General features: G+C 43.0%; 1 protein-coding gene across 1 annotated transcript; it reads right to left on the reverse strand.

Moving 5' to 3' along the window:
• Nucleotides 1-9,677: 9,677 nt before the first annotated feature.
• Nucleotides 9,678-21,254, reverse strand: GINS4 (GINS complex subunit 4). Its single transcript, XM_043563402.1, has 8 exons — nt 21,051-21,254; nt 20,273-20,387; nt 16,258-16,344; nt 15,298-15,411; nt 13,769-13,866; nt 13,514-13,602; nt 10,756-10,846; nt 9,678-10,673 (listed from the first exon to the last, which is right to left on the reverse strand). The coding sequence occupies exons 2-8, from the start codon at nt 20,366-20,368 to the stop codon at nt 10,577-10,579; spliced, it is 672 nt and encodes a 223-aa protein (XP_043419337.1). The 5' UTR covers nt 20,369-20,387; nt 21,051-21,254; the 3' UTR covers nt 9,678-10,576.
• Nucleotides 21,255-26,076: the final 4,822 nt, after the last annotated feature.

The following is a 26,076-nucleotide window of genomic DNA, read 5'->3' on the forward strand; positions in this document are numbered from 1 at the left end:
TTGTTTCTTTATTGACCGTGTGTCTAGATGATCTATCCATTTCTGTAAGTGGGGTGTTAAAGTCCCCTGCAATTACCACATTCTTATCGATAAGGTTGCTTATGTTTATGAGTAATTGTTTTATATATTTGGGGGCTCTGGTATTCGGCGCATAGACATTTATAATTGTTAGCTCTTCCTGATGGATAGACCCTGTAACTATTATATAATGTCCTTCTTCATCTCTTGTTACAGCCTTTAATTTAAAGTCTAGTTTGTCTGATATAAGTATGGCTACTCCAGCTTTCTTTTGGCTTCCCGTTGCATGATAAATAGTTCTCCATCCCCTCACTCTCAATCTAAAGGTGTCGTCAGGTCTAAAATGAGTCTCTTGTAGACAGCAAATAGATGGGTCTTGTTTTTTTATCCATTCTGATACCTTATGTCTTTTGGTTGGCGCATTTAATCCATTTACATTCAGTGTTATTATAGAAAGATACGGGTTTAGAGTCATTGTGATGTCTGTATGTTTTATGCTTGTAGTGATGTCTCTGGGACTTTGTCTCACAGGATCGCCCTTAGGATCTCTTGTAGGGCTGGTTTAGTGGTGACAAATTCCTTCAGTTTTTGTTTGTTTGGGAAGACCTTTATCTCTCCTTCTATTCTAAATGACAGACTTGCTGGATAAAGGATTCTTGGCTGCATATTTTTTCTGTCTAGCACCCTGAACATCTCGTGCCAATTCTTTCTGGCCTGCCAAGTTTCAAAAGAGAGATCAGTCACGAGTCTTATAGGTCTCCCTTTATATGTGAGGGCACGTTTACCCCTTGCTGCTTTCAGAATTTTCTCTTTATCCTTGTATTTTGCCAGTTTCACTATGATATGTCGTGCAGAAGATCGATTCAAGTTACGTCTGAAGGGAGTTCTCTGTGCCTCTTGGATTTCAATGCCTTTTTCCTTCCCCAGTTCAGGGAAGTTCTCAGCTATTACTTCTTCAAGTACCCCTTCAGCACCTTTCCCTCTCTCTTCCTCCTCTGGGATACCAATTATGCGTATATTATTTCTTTTTAGTGTATCACTTAATTCTCTAATTTTCCCCTCATACTCCTGGATTTTTTAATCTCTCTTTTTCTCAGCTTCCTCTTTTTCCATAACTTTATCTTCTAGTTCACCTATTCTCTCCTCTGCCTCTTCAAGCCGAGCTGTGGTGGTTTCCATTTTGTTATGCATTTCGTTTAAAGCGTTTTTCAGCTCCTCGTGACTGTTCCTTAGTCCCTTGATCTCTGTAGCAAGAGATTCTCTGCTGTCCTGTATACTGTTTTCAAGCCCAGCGATTAATTTTATGACTATTATTCTGAATTCACTTTCTGTTATATTATTTAAATCCTTTTTGATCAGCTCATTAGCTGTTGTTATTTCCTGGAGATTCTTCTGAGGGGAATTCTTCCACTTGGTCATTTTGGATAGTCCCTGGCGTGGTGAGGACCTGCAGGGCACTTCCCCTGTGCTGTGGTGTATAACTGGAGTTGGTGGGCGGGGCCGCAGTCAGACCTGATGTCTGCCCCCAGCCCACCGCTGGGGCCACAGTCAGACAGGTGTGTGCCTTCTCTTCCCCTCTCCTAGGGGCAGGATTCACTGTGGGGTGGTGTGGCCCATCTGGGCTACTTGCACCCTGCCAGGCTTGTGATGCTGGGGATCTGGCGTATTAGCTGGGGTGGGTAGGCAAGGTGCACGGGGGCAGGAGGGGCAGGCTTAGATCGCTTCTCCTTAGGTGATCCACTTCAGGAGGGGCCCTGTGGCAGCGGGAGGGAGTCAGATCCGCTGCCGGAGGTTTGGCTCCGCAGAAGCGCAGAGTTGGGTGTTTGCTCGGAGCGAGCAAGTTCCCTGGCAGGAACTGGTTCTCTTTGGGATTTTGGCTGGGGGATGGGCAGGGGAGATGGCGCTGGCGAGCGCTTTGTTCCCCACCAAACTGAGCTCTGTTGTCAGGGGGCTCAGCAGCTCTCCCTCCCTTTGTCCTCCAGCCTTCCCGCTTTCCGAGCAGAGCTGTTAACTTATGACCTCCCAGACGCTAAGTCGCGCTTGTTGTGGGAACACAGTCCTTCAGGTCCCTCCGCTTTTGCAAGCCAGCCTCGGGGGCTCTGCTTGGCCGGCGAGCCGCCCCTCTGCCCCGGCTCCCTCCCACCAGTCCGTGGAGCGCGCCCCGCCTCGCCGCCCTTCCTACCCTCTTCCGTGGGCCTCTCGTCTGCGTTTGGCTCCAGCGACTCCGTTCTGCTAATCCTCTGGTGGTTTTCTGGGTTATTTAGGCAGGTGTAGATGGAATCTAAGTGATCAGCAGGACATGCGGTGAGCCCAGCGTCCTCCTAAGCCGCCATCTTGCCTCTTTTTCCGAGACTAACGAATTTAAATGAATTATGAGTTTATGTTTTTTGGCACACAGTGTATAAAGATGTAATTCTGTGACACCAACAGCTGAAAGGGACGAGACAGAGCTGCAAATAAGCAAAGTTTTTATGTTATTGAAGTTAAACTGGTATGAATTAAAATTAGAGTATTTTAACTCTTGGATATTAAATGTAATCCACATGATGACCACAAAGTAGCTATAGAATACACACAAAAGGAAATAATAAAAGAATTTATTTGTTTTCAATGTTTATTTATGAGAGAGAGAGAGAGAGAGAGACAGAGCATGAGTAGGGGAGGGGCAGAGAGAGAGGGAGACAGAATCCAAAGCAGGTTCCAGGCTCTGAGCTGTCAGCACAGAGCCCGATGCAGGGCTCAAACTCACAAACCACGAGATCATGACCTGAGCTGAAGTCGGATGCTTAACTGACTGAGCCACCCAGGTGCTCCTAAAGGAATTCAAACATTTCATTGCAAAAAAAAAAAAAAAAAAAAAATCAACTAAACACAAAAGAAGGACAGGAAATAAAGGACAAAGTGGCTGCAGGGCATAGAGAAAACAAACAGCACAATGATAGAACTAATCAGTAATTACTTTAAATTTGTAAATAGATTAAAACCTCCAATTGAAAGATTGGCAGAATGGATAAAAACACATGACCCCCAACTATATGCTGTCCAAGAGAAGCTCACTTGAGGTTCAAAGACATGAACAGGCTGGAAGGATAAGGATGGAAAAAGATATTCCATGTGAATACTAATCAAAAGGGAGCACAGGTGGCGATGGCAGTATCAGACAAAATAGAGTATTTTTATATTTTTTGAGAGAGAGCACATACATACACACAAGTCGGGGAGGGGGAAAGGGAGAGGGAGAAAGAGACTCTTAAGCAGGTTCTATGCTGGGCATGGAGCCTGACATGGGACTTGATCTCATGACCATGAGATCATGACCTGAACTGAAATCAAGAGCTGGACGCTTAATAGACTGAACCACCCAGGTGCCCCAAGAAAAAACAGACTTTAAATCACAAAAGTTTATGAGAGACAAAGAAGAACATTATATATTAATAAAAGGTTCAATACAGCAAGAAGATGTAACAGTTAAAAATATTTGTACATCTAATGACTGACCATGAAAAATATATGAAGCAAGAATTGAAGGGAGAAATAGACAGTTTTACAATAACGGCTGAAGACTTCAGTGCCTCCCCCCACAATAATGAACAGAACAAACAGAAGTTATGTAAGGAAACAGAGGACTTAAACACAATAAACCAACTGGATCTAACAGACATATACAGAACACTCTACCCAACAGTAGCATACATATTCTTCTCAAGTACACATGAACATTTTCCAGAATAGACCACATTTTAGGCCACCAATTAAGTCTCATTAGATGTAAAAAGATGGATACCATAGAAAGCATTTTCTCTGACCACAACAGGATAAAGTTATAAATCAATAACAAAAGTGAAGCTGAGGGGAGCCTGGGTGGCTCAGTCAGTTAAGCGGCCAACTCTTGACTTCAGCTCAGGTCATGATCTTATGGTTCTTGAGTTCAAGCCCTGCATTAGGCTCTGTGCTGTGAGACTCGGATCCTCTGTCTCCCTCTCTCTGCCCTTCTTGCACTCGCATTCTCTCTCTCTCTCTCTTTCTCTCAAAAATAAGTAAATGTTGAAAAGAAATTTTTTTTAAAGTAAAGCTGAAAATTTCACAAAATTGTATAAGTTAAACAATACATGATTAAACAACAAATGGCTCAAATTAAAAATCATAAAGGAAATTAGAAAACAGATATAAGTGAAAAGTGAAAACACAACATACCAAAATTTATGAGATGTAGCAAGAGAAGTGCTAATGGGAAAATTTATAGCCATAAATTTTTACATTAAAAAAAAAAGTTCTCAAATCAAAAACCTAACTTTACAACCTAGGAAACTAGGAAAAGAAGAACAAACTAAACCCAAAGCTGGCAAAAGGAAGGAAATAGTAAGGACTGGAGAAGAGAGAAATTAAATATAGAATAGAAAAACAACAGAGGAAATCAATAGAGCCAAAAGTAGGTTCTTCAAAAAGATCAATAAAATTGACAAATCTTTGCCTAGATGAGAGAGAGAGAGAGAGAAAAGACTCAGATTACTAAAATCAGAAAAAGAAGTGGGGACATTACTACCGATTCTAGAAAAATAAAAAGGATTATAAGAGAGTACCTGAATAATTGTACACCAAAATTGGATAACCCAGATGAAATGGACACATTCTTAGAAACACAAAATCTACCAAGACTAAATCATGAAGAAATAGAAAATCTGAACCAACTTATAACTGGTAAGGTGACTGAATATGTAATAAAAAATCTTCAAATCAGAAAAAGTCCTGAACTTGATGGCTTCACTGGTGATTCCTACCAAACAATTAAAGAAAAATTAATACTGGGGTGCCTAGGTGTCTCAGTTGGTTGAGCATCTGACTTCGGCTCGGGTCATAATCTCGTGGTTCATGAGTTCAAGCCCCGCAGAGGGCTCTGTGCTCAGAGCCTGGAGCCTGCTTCAGATTCTGTCTCCCTCTCCCTCTGTCCCTCCCCTGCTCATGCTCTCTCTCTCTCTGTCTCTCAAAAAAAAAAAAAAAAAAGTAATACCAATCTTTACCAAATTTTTCCAAAATATGGAGGAGGAGAGAACATTTCCTTACTCATTCATTGAGGCTAGCATAACCCAGACAAAGACACTACAAGAAAAGACAGACAAAGACACTACAAGACACTACAAGACAAAGACAGCCAGACAAAGACACTACAAGAAAAGTACAGACCAATGCTCCTTACAAACCCTGATGCAAAAAGGATTATATACAATGACCAAGTGGAATTTATTCCTGGGATACAGGAATGGGTCAATATATGAACTTGATCATTGTAATAGGCCACACCAACAAAATGAAGGAAAAAAGCCATAAGATCATCTCAATTAATACAGAAAAAGCATTTGACAAAATTCAACACCCCTTCTGGATAAAAACACTCAACAAAACAGGAAGAGAAGTAAACTACCTCTGCATAATAAAAGCCACAGCAAACACCATATTAAATGGTGAAAGAGTGAAAGCTTTTCCTCTAAGATCAGGAACTAGACAAGGATGACCGCTTCTACCACTTGTATTTAACACAGTACTGGAAGTTCTAGCTGGAGCAATTAGGCAAGAAAAAGAAATAAATAAAAGATAGCCAAATTGGAAAGGAAGAAGTCAAATGATCTCTCTTTGCAGATAATATGATATTATATGTAGAAAACCTTAGACTTCGCAAAAAAGCTGTTAGAACTGATACATGAATTCAGCAAAGTGCAGGATACAAAGTCAGACACACAAAAACCAGTCACATTTCTATACACAGACAATGAAAAGTTATAAAGACAGTTCCATTTACAATAGCATCATAAAGAATACAATACTTAGGAATTAACCAAGGAGATGAGAACCTTGTGTAATGAAAACTAAACAGCATTGCTGCAAGAAATTAAAGACATAAGTAAATGAAAACACACTCCACATTCATGGACTTGAAGACTTAATATTGTTAAAATGTTAATACTACCTAATGTGATCTACAGATTCAATATAATCTCTATCAAAATCCCAACATTTTTTGCAAAAATAGAAAAAATACATCCAAAACTCATATGTAATCTCAAGAAAACCCCAAATAATGAAAACAGTCTTGAAAAAGAACAAAACTGAAGGATTCACACTTCTTTGATGTCTAAACTTACTATAAAGCTGTAGTAATCAAAATAGTGTGGTATTGGCATAAAGCCAGACATATAGACCAGTGGAACAGAATACAGAGCCCGGAAATCGACCCTCACATATATGGTCAAATGATTTTTTCCATTCAATGGGAAAAGGACAGTCTTTTCAATAAATGGTGGGGGGAAAACTGGATATCCACAAGCAAAAAAAAAAAAAAAAAAAAAAAAAAAAGAAGTTGAACCCTTACCTAACTCCATATATAGAAAATTGACTCAAAATAAATCAAGGACCTAAACATAATCCCTAAAACAATAAAACTCTGAAAACATACAAGAAAATCTTCATGACATTGGATTTCACAATGATTTCTTGTATGTGACACCAAAGGCACAGGTAACAAAAGAAAAAATTGACAAAGTAGACCTCATGAAAAATTTAAAACTGTGTGCATCAAAAGACATTATTCACAGAGTAAAAAGGCAACCCATAGAATGGGAGAAAAAGTTTGCAAATCATATGTCTGATAAGGGGTTAATATCCAGAATACATAGAGAACTCCTAAAACTCAGCAACAAAAAAACCAACAACCCAATTAAAAAATGGGTGAAGAGGGGTGCCTGGGTGGCTCATTTGGTTGAGAATCCAACCCTTGATTTTGGCTCAGGTCATGATCTCATGGTTTGTGGGTTTGAGCCCCCCGTCAAGCTCCATGCTGACAGTGCCAGCCTGCTTAGGATTCTCTCTCTCTCTCCCTCTCTCTCAAAATAAATAAATAAAAAGTAAACTAAAAATAAATGGGTAGAGAACTTGAATAGCCATTTCTCTAGAGAAGATACAGGAATAGTACATGAAAAGATGCTCAACATCAAGAACAATTAGGGAAATGCAAATCAAAACTATGAGATACCACTGCACACCAATTTGAATGGCCATTATAAAACAAAAATGGAGTGGTGCCCGGATGGCTCAGTTGTTTAAATGTCACACTCTTTGTTTCAGCTCAGGGCATGATCTAGTGGCTCAAAGCCCCTCATCGGGCTCCACGCAGACAGTGTGGAGCTTGTTTGGGATTCTCTCTCTCTCTCTGCCCCTCCCCTGCTTGTTCTCTTTCTCTTTCTCTCCCTCTCTCAAAATAAACTTAAAAAGATAAAAAATAAAACAAAAATGGAAAACAGCGTGAGGATGTAGAGAAAGTGGAAGTCTTCCACACTGTTGGTGGGAATGTAAAATAGTACAGCTGGTCTGGAAAGCAGCATAACATTTCCAAAGTGTTAAATAGAATTACCATATGATCCAGCAATTCAACTTCTGGGTATACAGAATTAAAAACAGGGTCTCAAAGAGATTAAAGAAAAAAATTTTAATGGTTATTTTTGAGAGAGAGAGAGAGGGAGAGAGACAGAGTGTGAACGGGGGAGGGGCAGAAAGGGAGAGAGAGACACAGAATCCGAAGCAGGCTCCAGGCTCTGAGCTGTCAGCACAGAGCCTGACATGGGGCTTGAGCTCATGAACCGCGAGATCATGACCTGAGCCGAAGTCAGACGCTTAACCAACTGAACCACCCAGTCACCCCTCAAAGAGATATTTGTACATCCGTGTTGTACAAATTGGCACAAAGTATAATGCAAAGTAGTACAAAGTAGAACGGTGGTTTTCAGGGGCTGGGGGGGAGGGGATAACAGGGAGCTATTGTTAAATAGGTATAGAGGTCCAGGTTTACAAGATAAAAAGTTAGAGATGAGCAGTGGTGATGGCTGGACAATATAAATGGATTTAATGCACTGAGCGGTACACTTAGAAATAGCTAAGATGAGGGGCGCCTGGGTGGTGCAGTCGGTTAAGCGTCCGACTTCAGCCAGGTCACGATCTCGCGGTCCGTGAGTTCGAGCCCCGCGTCAGGCTCTGGGCTGATGGCTCGGAGCCTGGAGCCTGTTTCCGATTCTGTGTCTCCCTCTCTCTCTGCCCCTCCCCCGTTCATGCTCTCTCTCTCTCTGTCCCAAAAATAAATAAACGTTGAAAAAAAAAAAAAAAGAAATAGCTAAGATGGGAAATTGAATGTGTATTTTACAATATAGAAAAAAAGTGAATTTCTGAGGAAATCTAGATATTTGGAATTTTAGCCTCCCATGAAAAATTATATTAAAATTGCTATATAAGGTGCTTGCCTAACAATGTGCTCTGAAAGCTCTATGGTCAACTCGTGTACATCACAGAAGGAAGTTTGATGCATACGAGGATGGCACTAAAGTCACGTTGCTGGCTGGGGCCTGCACACAGAGTAAATACAGCTGACCTCGTTGCAAGGTCACAGCTGAAGCATGAGTATTGCTGGCAAACTGGCTTTTCCCGAGAAGTGCCTGCAGATCTGTAGACACTTCTCAGGAAAAGCCAGTTTGCTAACAACAAGCTTAGGATGAGGTATGATGCAATTATTTGAAGAAAACACGTCATGCGTCCATGATGAGTTTTTATCAATAGAGCAAAATACGAAGTGGAAAAGTTGAAGTCAATGTCACACTAAGCCACTTCACTTCCTTTGCTACTTGGTTTTGAAACCGAACTTCCCTTTACCTTCAAATGACTGATTTAAACCAGTCTTCCTTTAAAGAGGGGGCCTAGGAAATGGAGCAATTCACTCTGTGGCTTTCGTTCAGACCTTGAACTCCTCTGTGTGGCCTGGCACGTTCAGGGCAGGAGCCGGTGATGACGTAGAGCCCTGCTACTCAAAAGCGCGGCTCCTGGATCAGTAGCAAGAGCATAGCCTGTGAGCTGCTCAGGAAGGCAGAACTCCAGCCCCACCCCAGTCTTCCTGAATCGGAGTTGGCATCTAAAACGATCTCTGGGCAATTGGCGTTCATATTAAGGCTCTGGAGGCACTGTTCTGGCTAATAATGTCATAGCCCACATCCCTCTGTAGGCTGCTCAGTGCAAGGCAGGCCATGGGGAGTGAGCCTGTACATGTGATCAGGAGGGGCACATGGGTTCTAGTCTCAGACTTACCACTGAACATCCACTTTCCACCTATGACTTACTACCAGCCCGGTCTCCTTCTCAGGACTGCTATGAAGGCCAACAGGGATCCCTGCTAACAAAGCCCTACATGATCTGGGCCCAGCCTGCTCCTCAGACCCTCCTGTGTACCATTTTCCATTTTGCCCATTGTGTTCTGGGCACACTGACTGCAGCCAGAGCTCATTTCTGCCTCAGGGCTTTTGTACAATCTATTTTCTCTGCTGGGAATGACCTTCCTTTTGATCTGCGTGTCTGGCTCCTTCTTGGTGTTCAGGTCTCAGCCTAATTCAGTGAGATTCACTGAATTCGGTGAGAACCTCTTAACCCCAATCTAGTTACTCTCTAGGGAGTCACCCTGTTCCAATCCTCTGCAAAGCACTTACCCCATGTGAACAGTGACAGTGACTGTCTTATTCTGGGTTGGAGCCTCAGTGCCTTGAACTGTGCTGGCACACTGTATGCTCAATACATATTTGTTTTATACATGGCTGAAGAGGGTAAAGTCACTGTGGAAAAAACAAAGCACTGCATGAAATAGAAAATGTTTTTATTAATGAATAAAACCTTCCTTGCTTCCACTTTGTGATTTCTCTTGGAAATGATAACCATATTACATCGATTACTCTAAAAGCCTACATCATATAAATGAAAATCTGCTGCCTTCTCGTCAGCAAGGAAGGACTGGAATGCAGGTTCCTTTTTCTCATGTTTCAAGGAAAAGACGATTCATTCACTGTCTGTACATCCTCCCTTCAGGTATCCCTGTGATACTCACCCCTCATATTAGTTTAATTTCATCCATTTCCCTTGAGAAAGTAGAGCTAAAAACAGAAACGCTGCTGAGGTCACAAGATAGGATAGTTAATGTTGCTGTTAACATTCCTGGCCAAGAATGGCCAGATGGCCTGGAGGGTGGCTTGGCCAAGCTGCCTGAGATTCAGGGAAGGGTTGCAGCTTAGCAGCAGGGAGAACATCCTTCATTAGGCTACAAAATGAGAACTGCCCCGAGGCTCCTTCTGCCACAAAACAGACTTAATAATGGTTTATTGGTTTAGTTGTGATTCTCAGTTAGCCAGGACAGAAACTATTATAAGTCCAATATGAGAGGTTTCAGAAGGTTACTTCACACAATCTAGTGAGATACCCTAGAAGATATTTTATCTTCTGTTGGAACAGGCGCATAAAGGGAGAATCTCCAGGTCCCTGCCCAGCACGTGGAATCAGCAGAGCGATGGCTCCATCTACTGACTGTGGCTAAAACAGCAGTCAGGTTGTGTGGCCAGGGAGGTCCTTGAGCTCCTTCTCAATGCCCAAGGGATCCACAGCACTGCAGAGGAGATCTGCTGTCCTGAGAGACAACGTGGGAAGAAGTTTCTAAATATTTCCTTTAAGGTTCCAGCCCATCATTCTTGTTTATTTATTTTTGATTTTAAATCAACTGAACAGCTCCAGAAGCCACCAGAGGTGCAATGGTTTTATAACGGATCAAGTGCTGTGAGCCTTCCTCCAAGTCAATCACATAGTCCCTGAAAAAGAAGGAAAAAAATGTATCCACAGAGCTGAGCTGGTGCCCCAATGGAGTAAGATTTCCCATGGTCAAGGACTCACCTCTGCTCGTCTGTTTCTGGTTCTACCAGTATGTTTTCCTGTCGTTCTTTCACTCTCAGAAACACGTATGAATCTAGATCTGGTTTGGGAACTGCCAGAGAAATGATAATGGAGTCAGAAAATGTTCAGCAGCTCACAAGATCAATACGGGAAAGTTGCTGGGATTAACTATCCCGAGCACTAAGGGACCCCTGATGTGAAAGCATTTTGGGGGAGGGGTAACTTTGAGGAGACATCTGGCTCTTTATGGAAACAGCACGCTTCCCATCCATGGTTTCACACAGCAACAGCTCGTGCAATAGATGACAATATGTAAAATGTGCTGGGAATCCCGCCACACACCATGGAAGACACAAGCAAGTGTAACACGTGGTCTCTTTGGAAAGGGCTACCAGCAGCATCTGATAAAGCCTCACAGTGGTGGCACATTCACTCAGGGAAGTGGGGAGAAAGGAGTCAATGCAGACTTAATGAGGGAAAGTGAGCCTGGGAGGTAATACCAAGGGCCAAGGTAGAAATATACATGACGTTCTGGGAGGACAGAGCGTATAAATCTAGTGAGCAATATTTTTATACAAGGGAGTGGGAGGAGGGAGAATGAAAAAGACTGGGTGATGGGATAGTCTTGAATGTCAGACTACGGAATACAGGCTTTCACTGTAAGTGGTCCTTCACTGGCTGATTACAGGGTAAGAGGCTGTTGCCTCTTCCACCATCAGCCAACATTTCACGTAAGGAGGTGCCCTGTGCTGGGTCACTCGACAGCTCTTCACTTCCCAGAGCTCCATGTGTGCCCAGAGGACTCCCATCAGCTGCAGGTTCTGAGAACCTACTGGATAACTCTCAGTTCTAAGAGGCTAGCTCAGCATTCATGTTGCCCTTGATTCCCTCACCCACAGGTGGGGGTTCAGGATAATTGGCTCAAAGGTGTAAGGGGGTTCCCCGGGCCGCTCCACAGTTTGGGGCCTGCCAAAGAGACTCCAACTTCACAGGGTCAGTTGCCCCCACTGAGCAGCTACTCATTCTAGGGAACCCAGCTTAGATTTCAAAATGCCTTCCCCCACTCTGCCAGTGGGGTCTACGGTACTCCAGAGGTCTGAGGGGGACTCAGGGCACCTGGGCTAACTAAGCACGACTGATTTCACTGGGGCAGGCGGATCCCCCTGCAAGCTTCCAATTCCAGGGGGCCTGGTTCTAGTCCTTGGAAGGGATCTGGGGCAAGTGGCATGTGAGTGTTTTAGAATGTGTCCGCCAGCAGTGAGTAGAATTCAGTTCAAGTCAGTTTCAGGAATTCAGAAGCATGCTCATGGCTGTTTGAATCAACCAGATGCGATAGCACTGGGCAATGATTAGGGATACGGTCCTTGCTTCATTCCTATTCTTCCAAGGTGCAGACAAAAGTGGCCGAACTGGACACGGACTGGAGCTTTTGTTTTCCTCAGGCAGGTCCACCAACTGACCACTTCAGAGTTCCACAAATCTGCTATGGGTCTGCCTTGCTCCTGGTGTCATAGGCTGCACTGTGTCCCCTCAACACTCATTTGTTGAAGCCCTAAGCCCAGTCCTTCAGAATGGGAATGTATTTGGAAACAGCCTTTAAAGAGGTAATTAAGCTGAAATGAGACCATTAGGGTAGGCCTAGTCCAGGCTGACTGGTGTCCTTATAAGAAGAGGAGGAGACATGAGGGGTTTGTGTGCACAGAGCGGCAGCCATGGAGGAGGCCCCAGAGGAAACCAAGCCTGCTAGCACCCCAATCGCAGGCTTTTGGCCTAGAGAAAATAAATGTTTTTTAAGCCCTCCAGTCTTCGTACTTCATTATAGCAGCCTGAGCTGACTGAGACGCCTGGGCAACCATCCTCCTGCCACAGGGCTCACAGAGTGGCCCCAGCACAGGATGTGTGGGAGATGAATTCCCAGGGCTCAGTTGTACTTGAACTTGTGGACTCAGCACATTACATGCAGGTTGTGAACAAGGTGGATCCCAGAGAACGGTTCATTTGGCCTGGCAATTTTGCTGGATGAGGTTCTGCTGGGATATGTCAAGCTGCCAACAGCTGAGGGCCATGGACTTTAACCTACACATCAGGGGTCCCCAACTGGCTGATCCAGGGTTGAGCGTGACTACCGTAACTCCCTTCCCTTGGCTCAGCAGGATGTTTGGGGGACTGTGCGAGATGGGCACAAAGGTAGCTTTGGCTGGGTTTCCCTTCTCCTGGCTGCCTTCCCTTTCTCCTCTCGCTCTCAGCCCTGCTCCCCTTTCCATGAGACACCCCACACAACAAAAAATACTGGAAGCCCTTCCTCTGGGTGGCTGGGAAGTGAGTGGCAATCACTGAAGGTCTGTTTAGCCTATTTAACTCCTCCTTGGTAGCTAGGGAGTCCCTGCATGGGTTGGAATCTGTGGAAAAGTACGAGCCCCTTGAATGTAGAGACCTTTGCCTCCTCAGTCTCAGAAGAGTGTAGCATGCTGTGGATGCCCAGCAGATACCGACTGAAGGAATGAATGACTGAACATGAGCAAGTCTACATTTTTAATGGCAGTCATAAGAATTTCAGCCTAAGCTGAAGACCACAAAAGTCATGCTGAAATGGCTACCCTTACACCTGCTTTTAATGATTTGTTTTTAACGCACAACACTTCCTCTCTTCCCTCTTCTGCTTATCTACAATACTTACTTTTCCAGGCTTGAGAGTAAACATGAAGATCTTATTCCAAGGCACCTGAAGCTATGTCTGAAAAGAGAGCGTTCTGCTCACCTGACCTCAAGAGGTCCACCATCTGTAAGTTAGGAGGCATATGCTTTAAGGCAACATTCTTGAGGTACGTCTCTGTGTTAGCCATGTACCTGAAAGACAGGAATCCAAATTGCTGTGACCACATGACTGGCAGGAGCTGCCGGGTTGGTGGACGCACACCAGTGGCCCAGCCATCGGATCCATGGAGACAACCACCAAAACTCATGCTCACAAGCCAGGGAAAGAAAGCAGTCCCCCTGTGTCCTGCTTACTCACTGTTTGGCAAAGACCAGCTCCTCTGGAGAAAGGCTAGATAGCTCCCCTTCGTGGGCTGTTTTCTCCTTTTCGAGGATATGAGGGAAAAACTTCTCTATCTGAGGATAAATAAAAATCGTGAAAATGTGTCAGGATTCAAGAGTCAAATATACTAGTTTTCTGAAATGGGTTGAGGTTAATCTAGAATTGACTTCAAAAAATGGCAAGTCTTGGGGCGCCTGGGTGGCTCAGTTGGTTAAGCATCTGGACTTCAGCTCAGGTCATGATCCTGTGGTTCGTGAGTTTGAGCCCCATGTTGGGCTCTCACGCCGTCAGCACAGAGCCCACTTCAGATCCTCTGTCCCCCTCTCTTTCTGCCCCTCCCCTGCTCACTCTCTCAAAAAATCAAATAAACATTAAAAAAAAAAAAAAAAGCAAGTCTTCATGGTCATGACCCTTTCTAGACTTTCAAGATTTCAAGAAGGCAGGTTTCAAAGAATTCCGAGCAAAGATAAGTGCTCTAAAAAGGAAGACCATTTAAAAAGGATGAGGGGAGGGGTGCCTGCGTGGCTCAGTCGGTTAAGCATACGACTTTGGCTCAGGTCATGATCTCGCGGTCCGTGAGTTCGAGCCCCGCATCGGGCTCTGTGCTGATAGCTCAGAGCCTGGAGCCTGCTTCGGATTCTGTGTCTCCCTCTCTCTCTGCCCCTCCCCTGTTCATGCTCTGTCTCTCTCTGTCTCAAAAATAATAAATAAACATTAAAAAAATAAATAAAAATAAATTAAAAGGATGAGAGGCTTTCATGAAAGAAAATATGAAAATACAGCTGTAAATGATATTTATGAGGGAGACAGGGGATATCACTTAACATTTCTAGGTAACTGTAAAGGTTGTTTTCTATGAGATAGAACATAAAAAAGCTGGAAAGATGAATACAGAATGCACAAGCAGACAGAATAGTGACTCTTAATTATAAGAATATAACTAGCAAGGATGAAGTCCACAATGAGGCAAGCTTGGAAAAAATGTGGAAGGAAATGCAAGTAGGGAAATGACAATGGGAAGGACCTGGAGCCGAGATAAATGAGCGCTTATCTGTTAAAAGGAGTTTAAGTTTTGCAATTTCATTGCAAAGTTAGACGACCTCAGAACTATAGCTGAATGTCAAGTTATCAGGGTCAATTTGACACTGGCGACAAGATGGGTACAAAATAATTTCTGAAACTGGTTTTCCTTTGGTCATTATTCCCTGGCCAACTGATGCAAACGATTCTGCAGGACTGCCATGTTGTAATTCAACGGGGCACCATCCACACAGCTGATAAACAGACTATAAATGTGTTCTCAGAAGTGTGCAACACATGTTCCATTCATGCTTCTCCAGAATAATCTTTTGTCCTCTTTACTCTTTAGCTACCCTGATATTGGTTTTTGCAGCACCTTCAGGCCCTGGATTCTCCCAGGCCCCAGCCCAACTTCTCCCCCAAGACACTCAATCTATATTACAAACTGCACTGCCTTAACACCCACAGGCATCTCCATGTCAAACCTTCATGAGCCGACATCGCAAGTAGCTGCTAAGGACATAGCGGATCCTCTCCATCTCCATTCGATGGATACTGACCTTCAGGTCCCCTTTCTTGGCTCTCCTGAGATTTTCTTCCTGTTAAAAGAGAAAATGAAGTGTATAAAAAACATGATATTCAGACTAAGGACCTTCTTTGTTTAATCTGCACAATTCCACAGGGACTATCATCCCTGGCAGTGTTGAGGACTCAAAGACTACATTTAGGTCAAAGGAGAACCAAAAAACTCCTGAGAGTTCTCATTTGCATACACAAATAATATAGATGTGACTACAGCCTCATTATAAAAAGTTCAAACAATTCTCATTTACTTTTAGAAAACAACCATCTGAATTAAATCTGAATATGGTCAGTCAGAAGGGCCTAGAAGAATTCTGGTCTAATTGTAAAGGAGAGAGTATAGCAGAAAAAATGTCCAAGAGCAGTGTTAAATCACCAGTTGAGAAATGATAAAATACCAATGTTTTAAAGGTACTCTGAGGCTGATAAGGACTTAAGCTCAGCTCATGAAAGCCAAGGGCCACAAACTCAAGTGTCTGTGGGGGTCAGGCAGGCAAGGTATCTGAGAAAGGTGGGCAGTTAGGCACTGTGGGGAGCAGATAGCACATGAAAAGGGGGCGGTTGCCCTTACCCAGCTCTGGTCAGCTGTTCTCATATAGAAATGTGGGTCTGGTATTGACAGGGTTTTAGACTTTTCAGGGAGAGCTGATGTCTAGATATTCAAAGGAACACTCATGCTTTATAAATGTAGGTAACCAACTCAATATTAAAAACAAAACAAAACAAAACAAAACAAAACAAAACAAAACAAGGCTGGGCCAAACAAAAAAGACTACAAACAAAACAGGTTACAACCTCTCACTATGCTGACAAACCCTTTTAAAGTTCTCTTCCTTTGTAACCCTGACATAAGCAATTCTTACCATGTGGTCTAGCTGTTCCATGACACATTCTACAATTTCAGACTTGCTTTCCAGCAGCTCGGGGGCAAACTTTTCATTCATCCAGGCCTAAAAAACAATGCCCCCCCCCCCATATATATCAGTATCATTCACAATGGAGCAAAATAACCCTGTGAGTCTGTACATATCCCATGAAAACCACAGCTATTTCCGACAAAGAAAACTGTTTGCCTGTGAGTTGGAAATACTGGAAATGCTTTCAAAACAAGCTACGTTTATGATAGCTTTTCTATTTTTTTAGTAGGTAGGCTGTGTTTACAATCTTATAGTTAACCGACATTACAAAAAAAGAAAAATCACTTCATTCCAAAAATGTTGTCAGTATGATACCTACTACTGAGAGTAACACCACCTGGTGTTCAAACTGTACCTTTCACCAAATAACAACACATTTCTACTTCTTCACCTGCTACTTCCCACCAGGGGGCACCAGCACCATTCTATTGTAAGAGATGAAGTAACACATAAATCCACACATCTCCTCATTCTTGAAGCTTAGAGCCAATTTACAAATACTTTTTCATTCATCACTATACCATCTGAGAGGAAATGGATACAGTTATCCTTATCTTATTAACGAGAAAACACAGATTATTTACTAACTGCCTAAAAGTATAGAGGATCACAATATAAAAGGATATTCATCTATTAAATAGTTTTGGAACAAGAGGTTAAATCCTTAATTTATGTATGACTCAGGCCCAGATGCTTGGTACATTTCAGAAATTACCAAGGCTTAGAGAACTGAAATATCCACAAGTGACTGAGGAAAACTAATCTTCTCTTTCAATTACAGGAAATTTAGTTTCAGTATAGCTCAGAATTACATGCCAATCAGGCTCACTTTATTCCTTTTCATGTCCTTGAGTCTCTGCATCTCCAATTATCACCATGAAGACACATTATTAAATACTAGGTACTGGTACTATCATAAAAATGTTTCTCACATGCTCAAGCACCTGCAACCAGTCTGTATTTTCTTTTTAAAAAAATTTTTTTTTTAACGTTTATTTATTTTTGAGACAGAGAGAGACAGAGCATGAACGGGGGAGGGTCAGAGCGAGGGAGACACAGAATCTGAAACAGGCTCCAGGCTCTGAGCTGTCAGCACAGAGCCCGACGTGGGGCTCGAACTCACGGACTGCGAGATCATGACCTGAGCTGAAGTCAGACGCTTAACCGACTGAGCCACCCAGGCTCCCCGACAGTCTGTATTTTCAAGTAGCATTATACATGAGGAAAGCCCAAATTGTCATACAGGACTAATAAAGCAGGAGTTTTTCTTTTTAACTGATTTTATTAAATACTGAATAGGTACAGTAATATTTAGTACATACAACATGAATGGAAATATCAATACCTGTGTGCACAGAACTTCATTAACACGTATTATCATTACTTTAAAAGTCTCTGTGGCTCCCTCCCTCTTCAAAGGTATTCGTTAGCCTGACCTTAGTATTTAATTTTCTCCACAGTGTCACTACATTTGTTCGTATCTCTACATAACAATTCCCAATGATTTCAAAGAAAATGAAAGCACTTTCTGGGTATACACTGGGGTGAAATGGGGTAGATATGAGGGAGATTTCTCATTGACATTATGAAATTATTTTGATAAAAATGTATAAAACATTAGGAGAAAATCTATAGAAGTGTAAAACCTTCAAAAAAAAGTTTTTAATATATTTAGTGAGAAATTTACATTTAAATCCATGGGCTTTTTTTAACAATCAGGTTCTATGTTTGAAATAGCTGTATCTGGTTCCTGATCAAAAATTTTAATGACAAGCTGTTCATTATGGACTAAATTGTGTCCCCAATCCATATGTTCAAGTCCTAACTCCTAGCACCTCTGAATGTGCCTGTATTTGGAAATAAGGTCTTTACAGAGATAATCAAGTTAAAATGAGGTCATTAGGTGAGCCCTAATCCAGTGACCTATGTCCTTACAAGAAGAGGAACTCTGAACACAGACACACATGGCAGATCATGTGAAAACACAGGGAGAAGATGGCCATCTACAGGCCCAGGAGAGAAGCCGCAGAAGAAACATACAGTGCCATCACCTTGATTTCAGACTTCTGGCCTCCAGAGATGAGAAAATACAGGTCTGTTATTTAATCCACCCAATCTGTGGCGCTTCATTATACAGCTTTAGCAAACTAATACAATCATTAAAATGAGAAAATCTGCACTGTAGGCAATAACTTTTAAATCATTTTTTTAACAGGTATTCATGAGTATCCTATACATGCTTCCGGAGCTGTGTTTGTCAATGGCCCGTCAGGCTGCTCCTCAGGCCATGCTGTGCAGCCTCTGAGTCTGTGTCCGGCTCCGGCAGCTGTCCAGGTGGTGGACCCATGCCATGGCATACTCGGGGCACTGCAACGGAGCTTCAGGCCTGAGACGTGAGGCATGCTCACCTTCCGCCAACCAGGGCTGTGTTGTCAGACCCCACTATCCTCAGGCTTCCTTCCAAGGAGCCCCTCGTACCCAAAAGAGGCAACCAGCCTGGGTTGCCTCTGGCTGTCCCAGAGGGTAGATGGTCAACATGATGAGGCATGGCAGTGCACTAGTGTGTGCCACAAGCTCGGCCTCAAACAATAGTTTTGGAAATGGTGGAGCTTAACATAAATCGTTTCTTCAAAAACTTACTTTTTATTGTTCTACATTATTCTCTTGAGAGTGACCCATGTTGTCGCAGGAGCTACCTTTCACTCATTTTATTGCTGGTTTTTTTCCTGCTGTGTGTGTGTGTGTGTGTGTGTGTGTGTGTGTGTACACACACATATCTCATGATTTTTATTCATTCTATTGTTGATGGATATTTGGGCTATTTTTGGTTTTTAACTTTTGCAAGCAATACTATTAACGTTTTGTGCATGTCTCCTGGAAGTTTTCTCTAGGGTTGTCCCTGGGAGTAGAATGATTAGGACACAAGATATGTATGCTTTCAACCTGACAATACAAGAACAAATTATTTTCCAAAGTGCACAAATTCACCACAGTATATACAGGTGTGCAAATGGCCCTACGTCCTTGCTTTATATTATTCACCTTTTTCATTTCTGCCTATCTGATGGGTATGAAATGGTATCTCCTTGGGATTTAAATCTTCATGTTCCTGATCACTAAAAAGATTGAACATCTTTTTCAAGGTATTACTGGCCATCCGGGTTTCCACTTCTGGGAGATGCCTGTTCAGACTTTTCTATTGAGTAGTTTGTAAAGTTTGTTTAGATACTGTGGATACTAATATTGTGAACAATTTTCTCCCAGTTTTGCAGCATGTCTTTTTACTGTCATCAAGATGTAAAAAAAAAAAAAAAAAAAGTTTTTAATTTTAATGCAGTTGAATGTATCTGTTTTTTCCTTTATGCTTTGTGCTTTTGGACTTTTGTTTAATGAATCCTTTCCTAACAAACAGGGGCTCTTAAACTAGGTGGGCAGATTTCAGGGTGTCTGTGAATCTCCTGAAATTATATGTAAAATTTCTGCATGTGTGTGTATGCATATATTATTCTGGACAAAAGAGCCAGTTTTCACCAGATTTTCAAAAAGGTCTGTGATATAAAAACAAATTAAGAATTACTCCTTAATTATCATCACAGATTATCATATAAGGATACAGTTTTAAAATTATCCTTCTTTTGTCACTCATAACATGCATGGTAGGGCAGAATGAATACTAAAGTAACAAACATGAGGCAGTTCTGGAAAGGGGCTGTTAAAGGGAGAAGACAAGAATAAGGCAACGAGTGTAGTAGTTGAAGAGCACACATTTTGGAGTCAAAGAGACTTGATTCACATTGGACAGTAACACCTACATTATTGGATTACTGTAAGAATTATTACTACTCACAGCTAACATTGAGTGCTTATCTTGTGTCAAACAATATACTAAGTGTTTTACATATATCATTTCATTTAACCCTCACAGCAACTCTGTGAAATAACCACCTTTATTAATGCGTACCTGCTCCAGGCTTTCAATGAGCTCTGCAGGAGTCAGGACCACCTCTTCACTACCCCCATCAGAGTCCTGTGCTGTGGGGTCCAGTTCCTCTGTCATCTTCTCTGAAACCAGGAACCTAATGGGAATAAAAGAACCAATACCCTGCAATGTGTTTTCCATATATTTGCAATAATATGCAACTGTATATCTACAACTGGTGTTATAGAGGCTCCTTGGCAGTGGCTAGTCAATTCACAGGCTTTGAATTTTTCCAACTCTTTGCCTCTTCTTTTGAACCTTAAGTCAAGTATCAGTTCCCCAAAGAGGTCACCCCTTAAAAAGTGTTTCCAGGTACATCTCGAATCAAGCATCTATCACACCAGGGAGTAACTGTTTGTCTTCCTGGTAGAAGTCCTTCCTTGCGGGCTGTGTTCACTTCAGTTCAAATATAAATCACGCATCTGCTTTGTCCCCGGCACTTCTAAGTACTGGGACATCATTACCTGTGTACTCCTGCGCTTGGCGCCGTGCTTAACTCACAGCAGACACTTAAACCTGTTGGAAGAACTAATGAATGCTTAATTTCCTAGAGCCACAAGGCCCAGCAACATCAGACCAGTGATCCCAAAGGCTAAGAAGGTGGGTGGCGGGGACGAGAGGATGCCCTCGGAGCATCCGGGAAAGTGAGCATATTCCTCTCGTCTCTCGGTGCCACAGGAGCACAGTTATCACCTCCTCCAACACACACACACACCCACACACACACCCAGATGTCCCACTCGCCCACTTGGATGCTCACCTGGGCACCGGGGAGGCAGAGAGGCACTCCGAGGTAGCAGGCGGTACTGGAAACTCTTGGGGAGCTGCCCCAGATTCCCAAGGAGCAACTGGCGACGGAACGACAACCTCAAGGCCTTTCCCGGATGTAGCCGACCCTTCTCAACTCCCGCGCTTCTCCCAAACTTACCGCCCCCGCACGACGTCACCACGCTCGGGTGGCGCTGACCAATCACGGCCGGGGGCGGGGACTCGGCTCTCCGCGTCTAACGCGCCCTGCGGCCTCAGGAAAGGAGGTGAGCCCAGCCCACCTCGCTCGGCCGCCTTCCTGTGCGTTCGCGTCTGACACCGCCCAGGGAAGGTCTGGAGGGGGCGCCTCGTGACTGCGGGAGTGCGTCGGAGGCAGCCTTCGGGTCCCTGGGATGCAATGCCCGGAGAGCGCGCCCTGGCCAGCAGGGAGGCCATCAACAGAAATGGGCTTTGTTAAAATCAGGCCACTTCCGTCTCTTGGGTCATCTTCTCTGCCCACCGCTCTTGTGGCTCTCTGGTTCCTTCATTCTTGCCAGGGCTTCACTGTGGCCACTACGTCCAGGTCTAAAAACCTTGAGGCTAGTGGTTCTTAAAGGGTGGTACCAGACCACAAGCAGCAACATTGCAGGGAAACCCGTGAGAAATGCACATTCTCAGGCCTGACCTAGACCTACTGAGTCAGAAATTCTGGGGGTGTTTCAACAGGCTCTCCAAGCAAAACTAACGCAGGTGAGGTTGGAGAACGCTGCTTTAGGCTATGCTTCTATCCTAGCTGCTTCACTCTCCAGGTTTTGACATTTACTGTACTGCTATGCCTTCTACATTTTTTAAAATGGTTATTTATTTATTTTGAGAGAGAGAGAGAGAGAGAGCACTCAGGGAGGGGCAGAGAAAGAATCCCAAGCAGGCTCCACGCTGTCAGTGCAGAGCCCGACATAGGGTTCAATCCCACCAAGGGTGAGATCATGACTTGACCCGAAATCAACAGTCCGTTCCTTAACCTGCTGAGACACCCAGGCGCCCCATCTACCTTTAATGTAGGACAAAAGCATATGTATGTATATATATTTTTTCTTTGCGTGATGTCAGGTTTTCTCTGAATTGCTGATTCTGTCCCTCTGCTCTGTTTTCTGTGCAAAGTGCCAGTCGCTGCTCCCCTGAAGTGTCACTTCCCCAGCAGTCAGAAGACTCTTTTCCTTGTGATGTTTCCTATGCCATACTCATATTAGAAAAAGAAGTTTGGCTAATTGACAGGTGGGTAGTACCTGCCTGATTACAACCATGTTTTGAAAATGGAATATACTGATTGGAAGAGTGGGAGTATTTACAAAGGGCTATAGAAGCTGGGGGGACATCAAAGAGGGATTCCAAAAGGAAGGGACATTTACATTTGAGCTTGTCTTCTCAGAATGAGTTTTGTTAGTGACAAATGGATGGCCTTTTCAAGGTCCCTTTCAACTCTGTTTCAATGGTTTGGTAGTCCAGTGGTTTTCAGTCATTGTCGTTATGTTTTCCAAAGACAGATGCTCTGGTATAGATCTCATCCCATATACTCTTCTTACGATGTTGATGCTCTTCCACCGAGAGGTGGGGGTCTGTGTTCTTGCCTCTTAAATCTGCGAAGACCTTCTGAGACCACTATAGAAATGTAAAGATGGATGGAAATCAAGATGTAAACCCTTCAGCAAGGCTTGACTTTCAACTGAACAAATTTTTCTTTTCCTAATTCTTGAAGCCTTCTCCTCCCCTTCACTTGTTTTTCTGTAGAATCCTTTGTTCCAGGAACTTGGTATTGATGCTGACATCTCACTGATCTCAGCGCATACTCAGAAATGAGACTGGGATGGCCAGTGCCAGTGCTAGTCATGAGACCAGCTTGAGGGCATAATGAAGGTGGCTGGCAGCATGTACCAGATTCCTATTGAAACTACCTTGATCCTGTATTTTCTTGTGAAACCCTTCAGCCTTTTACTGTGGGTGGGCTTGCAGTCCTGGGGGACATTAGCCTGCTGCAGCCTCTATTCCCTGGCAGAGTAATAAACTGTCTTCCTTCTTTGTACCCAAACTCTGTCTTCATGTTACGTATTTTGGCTCTGGAGCCAAGAGGTCAGTTTTTGACAACAGTTTGTAATTGTCTTGATCAGGAGAATGTGGCAGAAGTGATGCTGAATGACCTCCAGAGTTAAGTCACATATGGTTGTGCAGGCTCCACATGATTCTCTTTCTTGAGCTACATCCCTTGGGAGCAATGAGCTGATACACAAGCTTGGGTCTCCTGTAGCTGCCATGCTGAAAGGTCCACATGGAAAGGTCACATGGAGATAGAGACTGCTGTCTGACGAGCCACAGCAGTCCCATGTTCTGTCCTCCAGATGCCTGAGTTGAGTGACCCTTGAGATGATTCTAACTCTCAGACTGTGAGCAATCCCAGCTAACATGGAGAGATGAGCTGTCCCTGCAGAGCTCTGCCTGGATTGCAGATTTGTGAGCCAAATATTGTTTTCAGCTCCTAAGTTTTGGGGTGGTTTATTGTGCAGATTTAGATGATTAAAACATTAGTCTTTGAGCTCAATCCCATTCTTCCATAATTTTCATTACTGCATAGCTTTTTAGTGTCATTACTAATATTCTTAAGTGTTGTAGATTTGAGTCCAAGCCCTGATAACTTTTCCACACAAGTACCAATTAATTAATTTACTGACCCAGAGACTTCCCTTCTCTGGTGCCAACTGCCTTGTCCAGTCTCCCTCTTCTCCTTAACTGGGGAGCAGGGGTCCAATTCCTGCTTCCTTACTCAGTAGAGGTGTAGCCATAAGCAAGTCACTTCTCTGGGCTTTAATTGCGCTGCCTGTTAAGTGAGAACAATAGGTGTCTTCCTGAAGTCACAGGGGTAGATAAAAAATCGAGGGGCCCTCTTTCACTTCTAAGATCTTTGACTCCAACTAACATGCATCAGACAAAACCACATTAGTAAAATGAGTTTTCAGAGAAAGATTTATACTGCATCAAAAAGGAGAATTTAAGATGTCCAAAAAAGAATATATAGAACTACCTGGGGAGAAGCAGCATAAACAATGATGAAACCGTTGGTCACATGGCAATGTCAAGTTCAGGAAGGCGGGAGAAAAGACACGTCTTAAGTTACATTATGGACAATGAAGACAGCAATCAGGAACACCTGGTTCGTGTGCACCCACTGTCAAGAAATTAAAAAAAAAATGACTACATAACCATATAAATGGAATGCCATTCATTAAAACAATCACATGCAGAAGAGAATCACAGAGGCTATGATAGCAGTTGGGTGCAGTTTGATAAATGCAAGGCAAGTTCTGATGATTGAAGGGATTGAAGATGCACACACTAACCTGGATTCAGACAAGTTCAACATGAAGCCACAAACATGGCAAAAGAAGGGAAAAGCTACTGCCCAAAGGTCCAGAAAATAGGACCCTGTACAACTGAAGAAACTGAAAAGTCCATGTAGTTTCTGGGTGTTGCTTAGTGAAGAAATTAGTTGCAGGTATAGACACAGCAAATAGAAATAGCCAAAATATTTGTGGATCGCTATGGAAATACACATTAATAAGTATGAATCTACTTTTTTTCAATCACCAAGGATAATAGACAAAATATACATAATCAATACTATATGGCAAACCTTTTGGAGTCGGTTGCTTAACTGACAGAGCCACTCAGGTGCCCTGTTGTGTCTCTTGTTGAGTTCAACCATTCTGACAGGTGTGAGGTGATACCTCATTGTGGTTTTTGTTTGCATTTCCCTGACGGTAAGTGATGACGAGCATCTTTTCACATGTCAGTGGCTTCTGCATGTCTTTTTTGGAAAAATGTCTGTTCATATCTTCTGCCATTTTTAAATTGGATTATTTGTTTTTTGGGTGTTGAGTTGTCTCAGTTCTTTATGTATTTTGAATACTAACCCTTTATTGTATATGTCATTTGCAAATACTTTCTCCCATTCATAGGTTGCCTTTTATTATTATCATTATTTTCTTTTGAGAGAGAGGGAAAGAGAGTGCGTGCACATGTGCAAGTGCAAGTGGAGGAGGGGCAGAGAGAGAGGGAGACAGAATCCCAAGCAGGCTCTGTGCTCTGCACAGAGCCCGATGTGGGGCTCGATCCTATGACCATGATATTATGACCTAAGCCCAAATCAAGAGTCTGATGCTTGAATGAGCCACCCGGGTGCCCTTTATAGGTTGTCTTTTAGTTTTATTGATTGTTTCCTTTGCTGTGCAGAAGCTCCTTATTTTGGTGTAGTCCCAATAGTTTATTTTTGCTTCAGTTTCCCTTTCTCTACAGATATATCTGGAAAGAAGTTGCTACGGCTGATGTCAAAGAAGTTATTGCCTGTACTCTTTTCTATAATCTTTATAGTTTCAGGTCTCACATTTAGGTCTTTAATCCATTTTGAATTTATTTTTGTGTGTGGTGACAGAAAGTTGTCCAGTTTCATTCTTTTCCAAGTGGCCATCTGATTTTCCCAGCACCATTTGTTGAAGAGACTTTTTCCCATTGCATATTCTTTCCTGCTTTGCTAAAGATTAACTGACCATAAAATTGTGAGTTTATTTCTAGGTTTCCTATTCTGCTATTTTACATGGTTGACATTTTCCTTAGAGGAGAGTGAACAGAACACCTGTAAGGCCAGCACCTCCTTGCGCTTAGGCCTAGACTCCCGCACTGGAGCAGGCTGTTGGAGGACAAAGTAGACTCCCTTGAGAGAAGTAGGGAGGCTAGCAGGTGCTGGTGTGATTTTAGTCATTCTCTTGGAAAACAGTGCTGCTGATTTTCTTGTAGGATAGGTCTTCCTCCCTTACACCCTCTTTGCTCCAGTCCTGTTGAACTACTCAAGGACACGAGGGATTTTGTCTCCTTTCTTTGCACATGCTGTTCCCTCTTTCCAGACTTTTCTCTTTTTATTTAACTTTGTCTGATGAACTCCTGTGCATCCTTCAAGACTCAGCCAAAGTAACTCTTCCTCTGTGACTGCATTC

This window comes from Prionailurus bengalensis, chromosome B1, assembly GCF_016509475.1.
Source record: "Prionailurus bengalensis isolate Pbe53 chromosome B1, Fcat_Pben_1.1_paternal_pri, whole genome shotgun sequence".
NCBI lineage: Eukaryota > Metazoa > Chordata > Mammalia > Carnivora > Felidae > Prionailurus > Prionailurus bengalensis.

What these genes read in the sequence shown, in the direction of transcription:
- GINS4 (XM_043563402.1), bottom strand. Translation starts at nt 20,368, where the DNA reads ATGACAGAGGAACTGGACCCCACAGCACAGGACTCTGATGGGGGTAGT. An exon ending in TCATTGAAAGCCTGGAGCAG is followed by an intron (nt 16,345 to 20,272) that starts GTACGCATTAAT and finishes ATTGTTTTTTAG; the next exon opens with GCCTGGATGAATGAAAAGTT. An exon ending in GAGCTGGTCTTTGCCAAACA is followed by an intron (nt 13,603 to 13,768) that starts GTGAGTAAGCAG and finishes CCTGTCTTTCAG; the next exon opens with GTACATGGCTAACACAGAGA.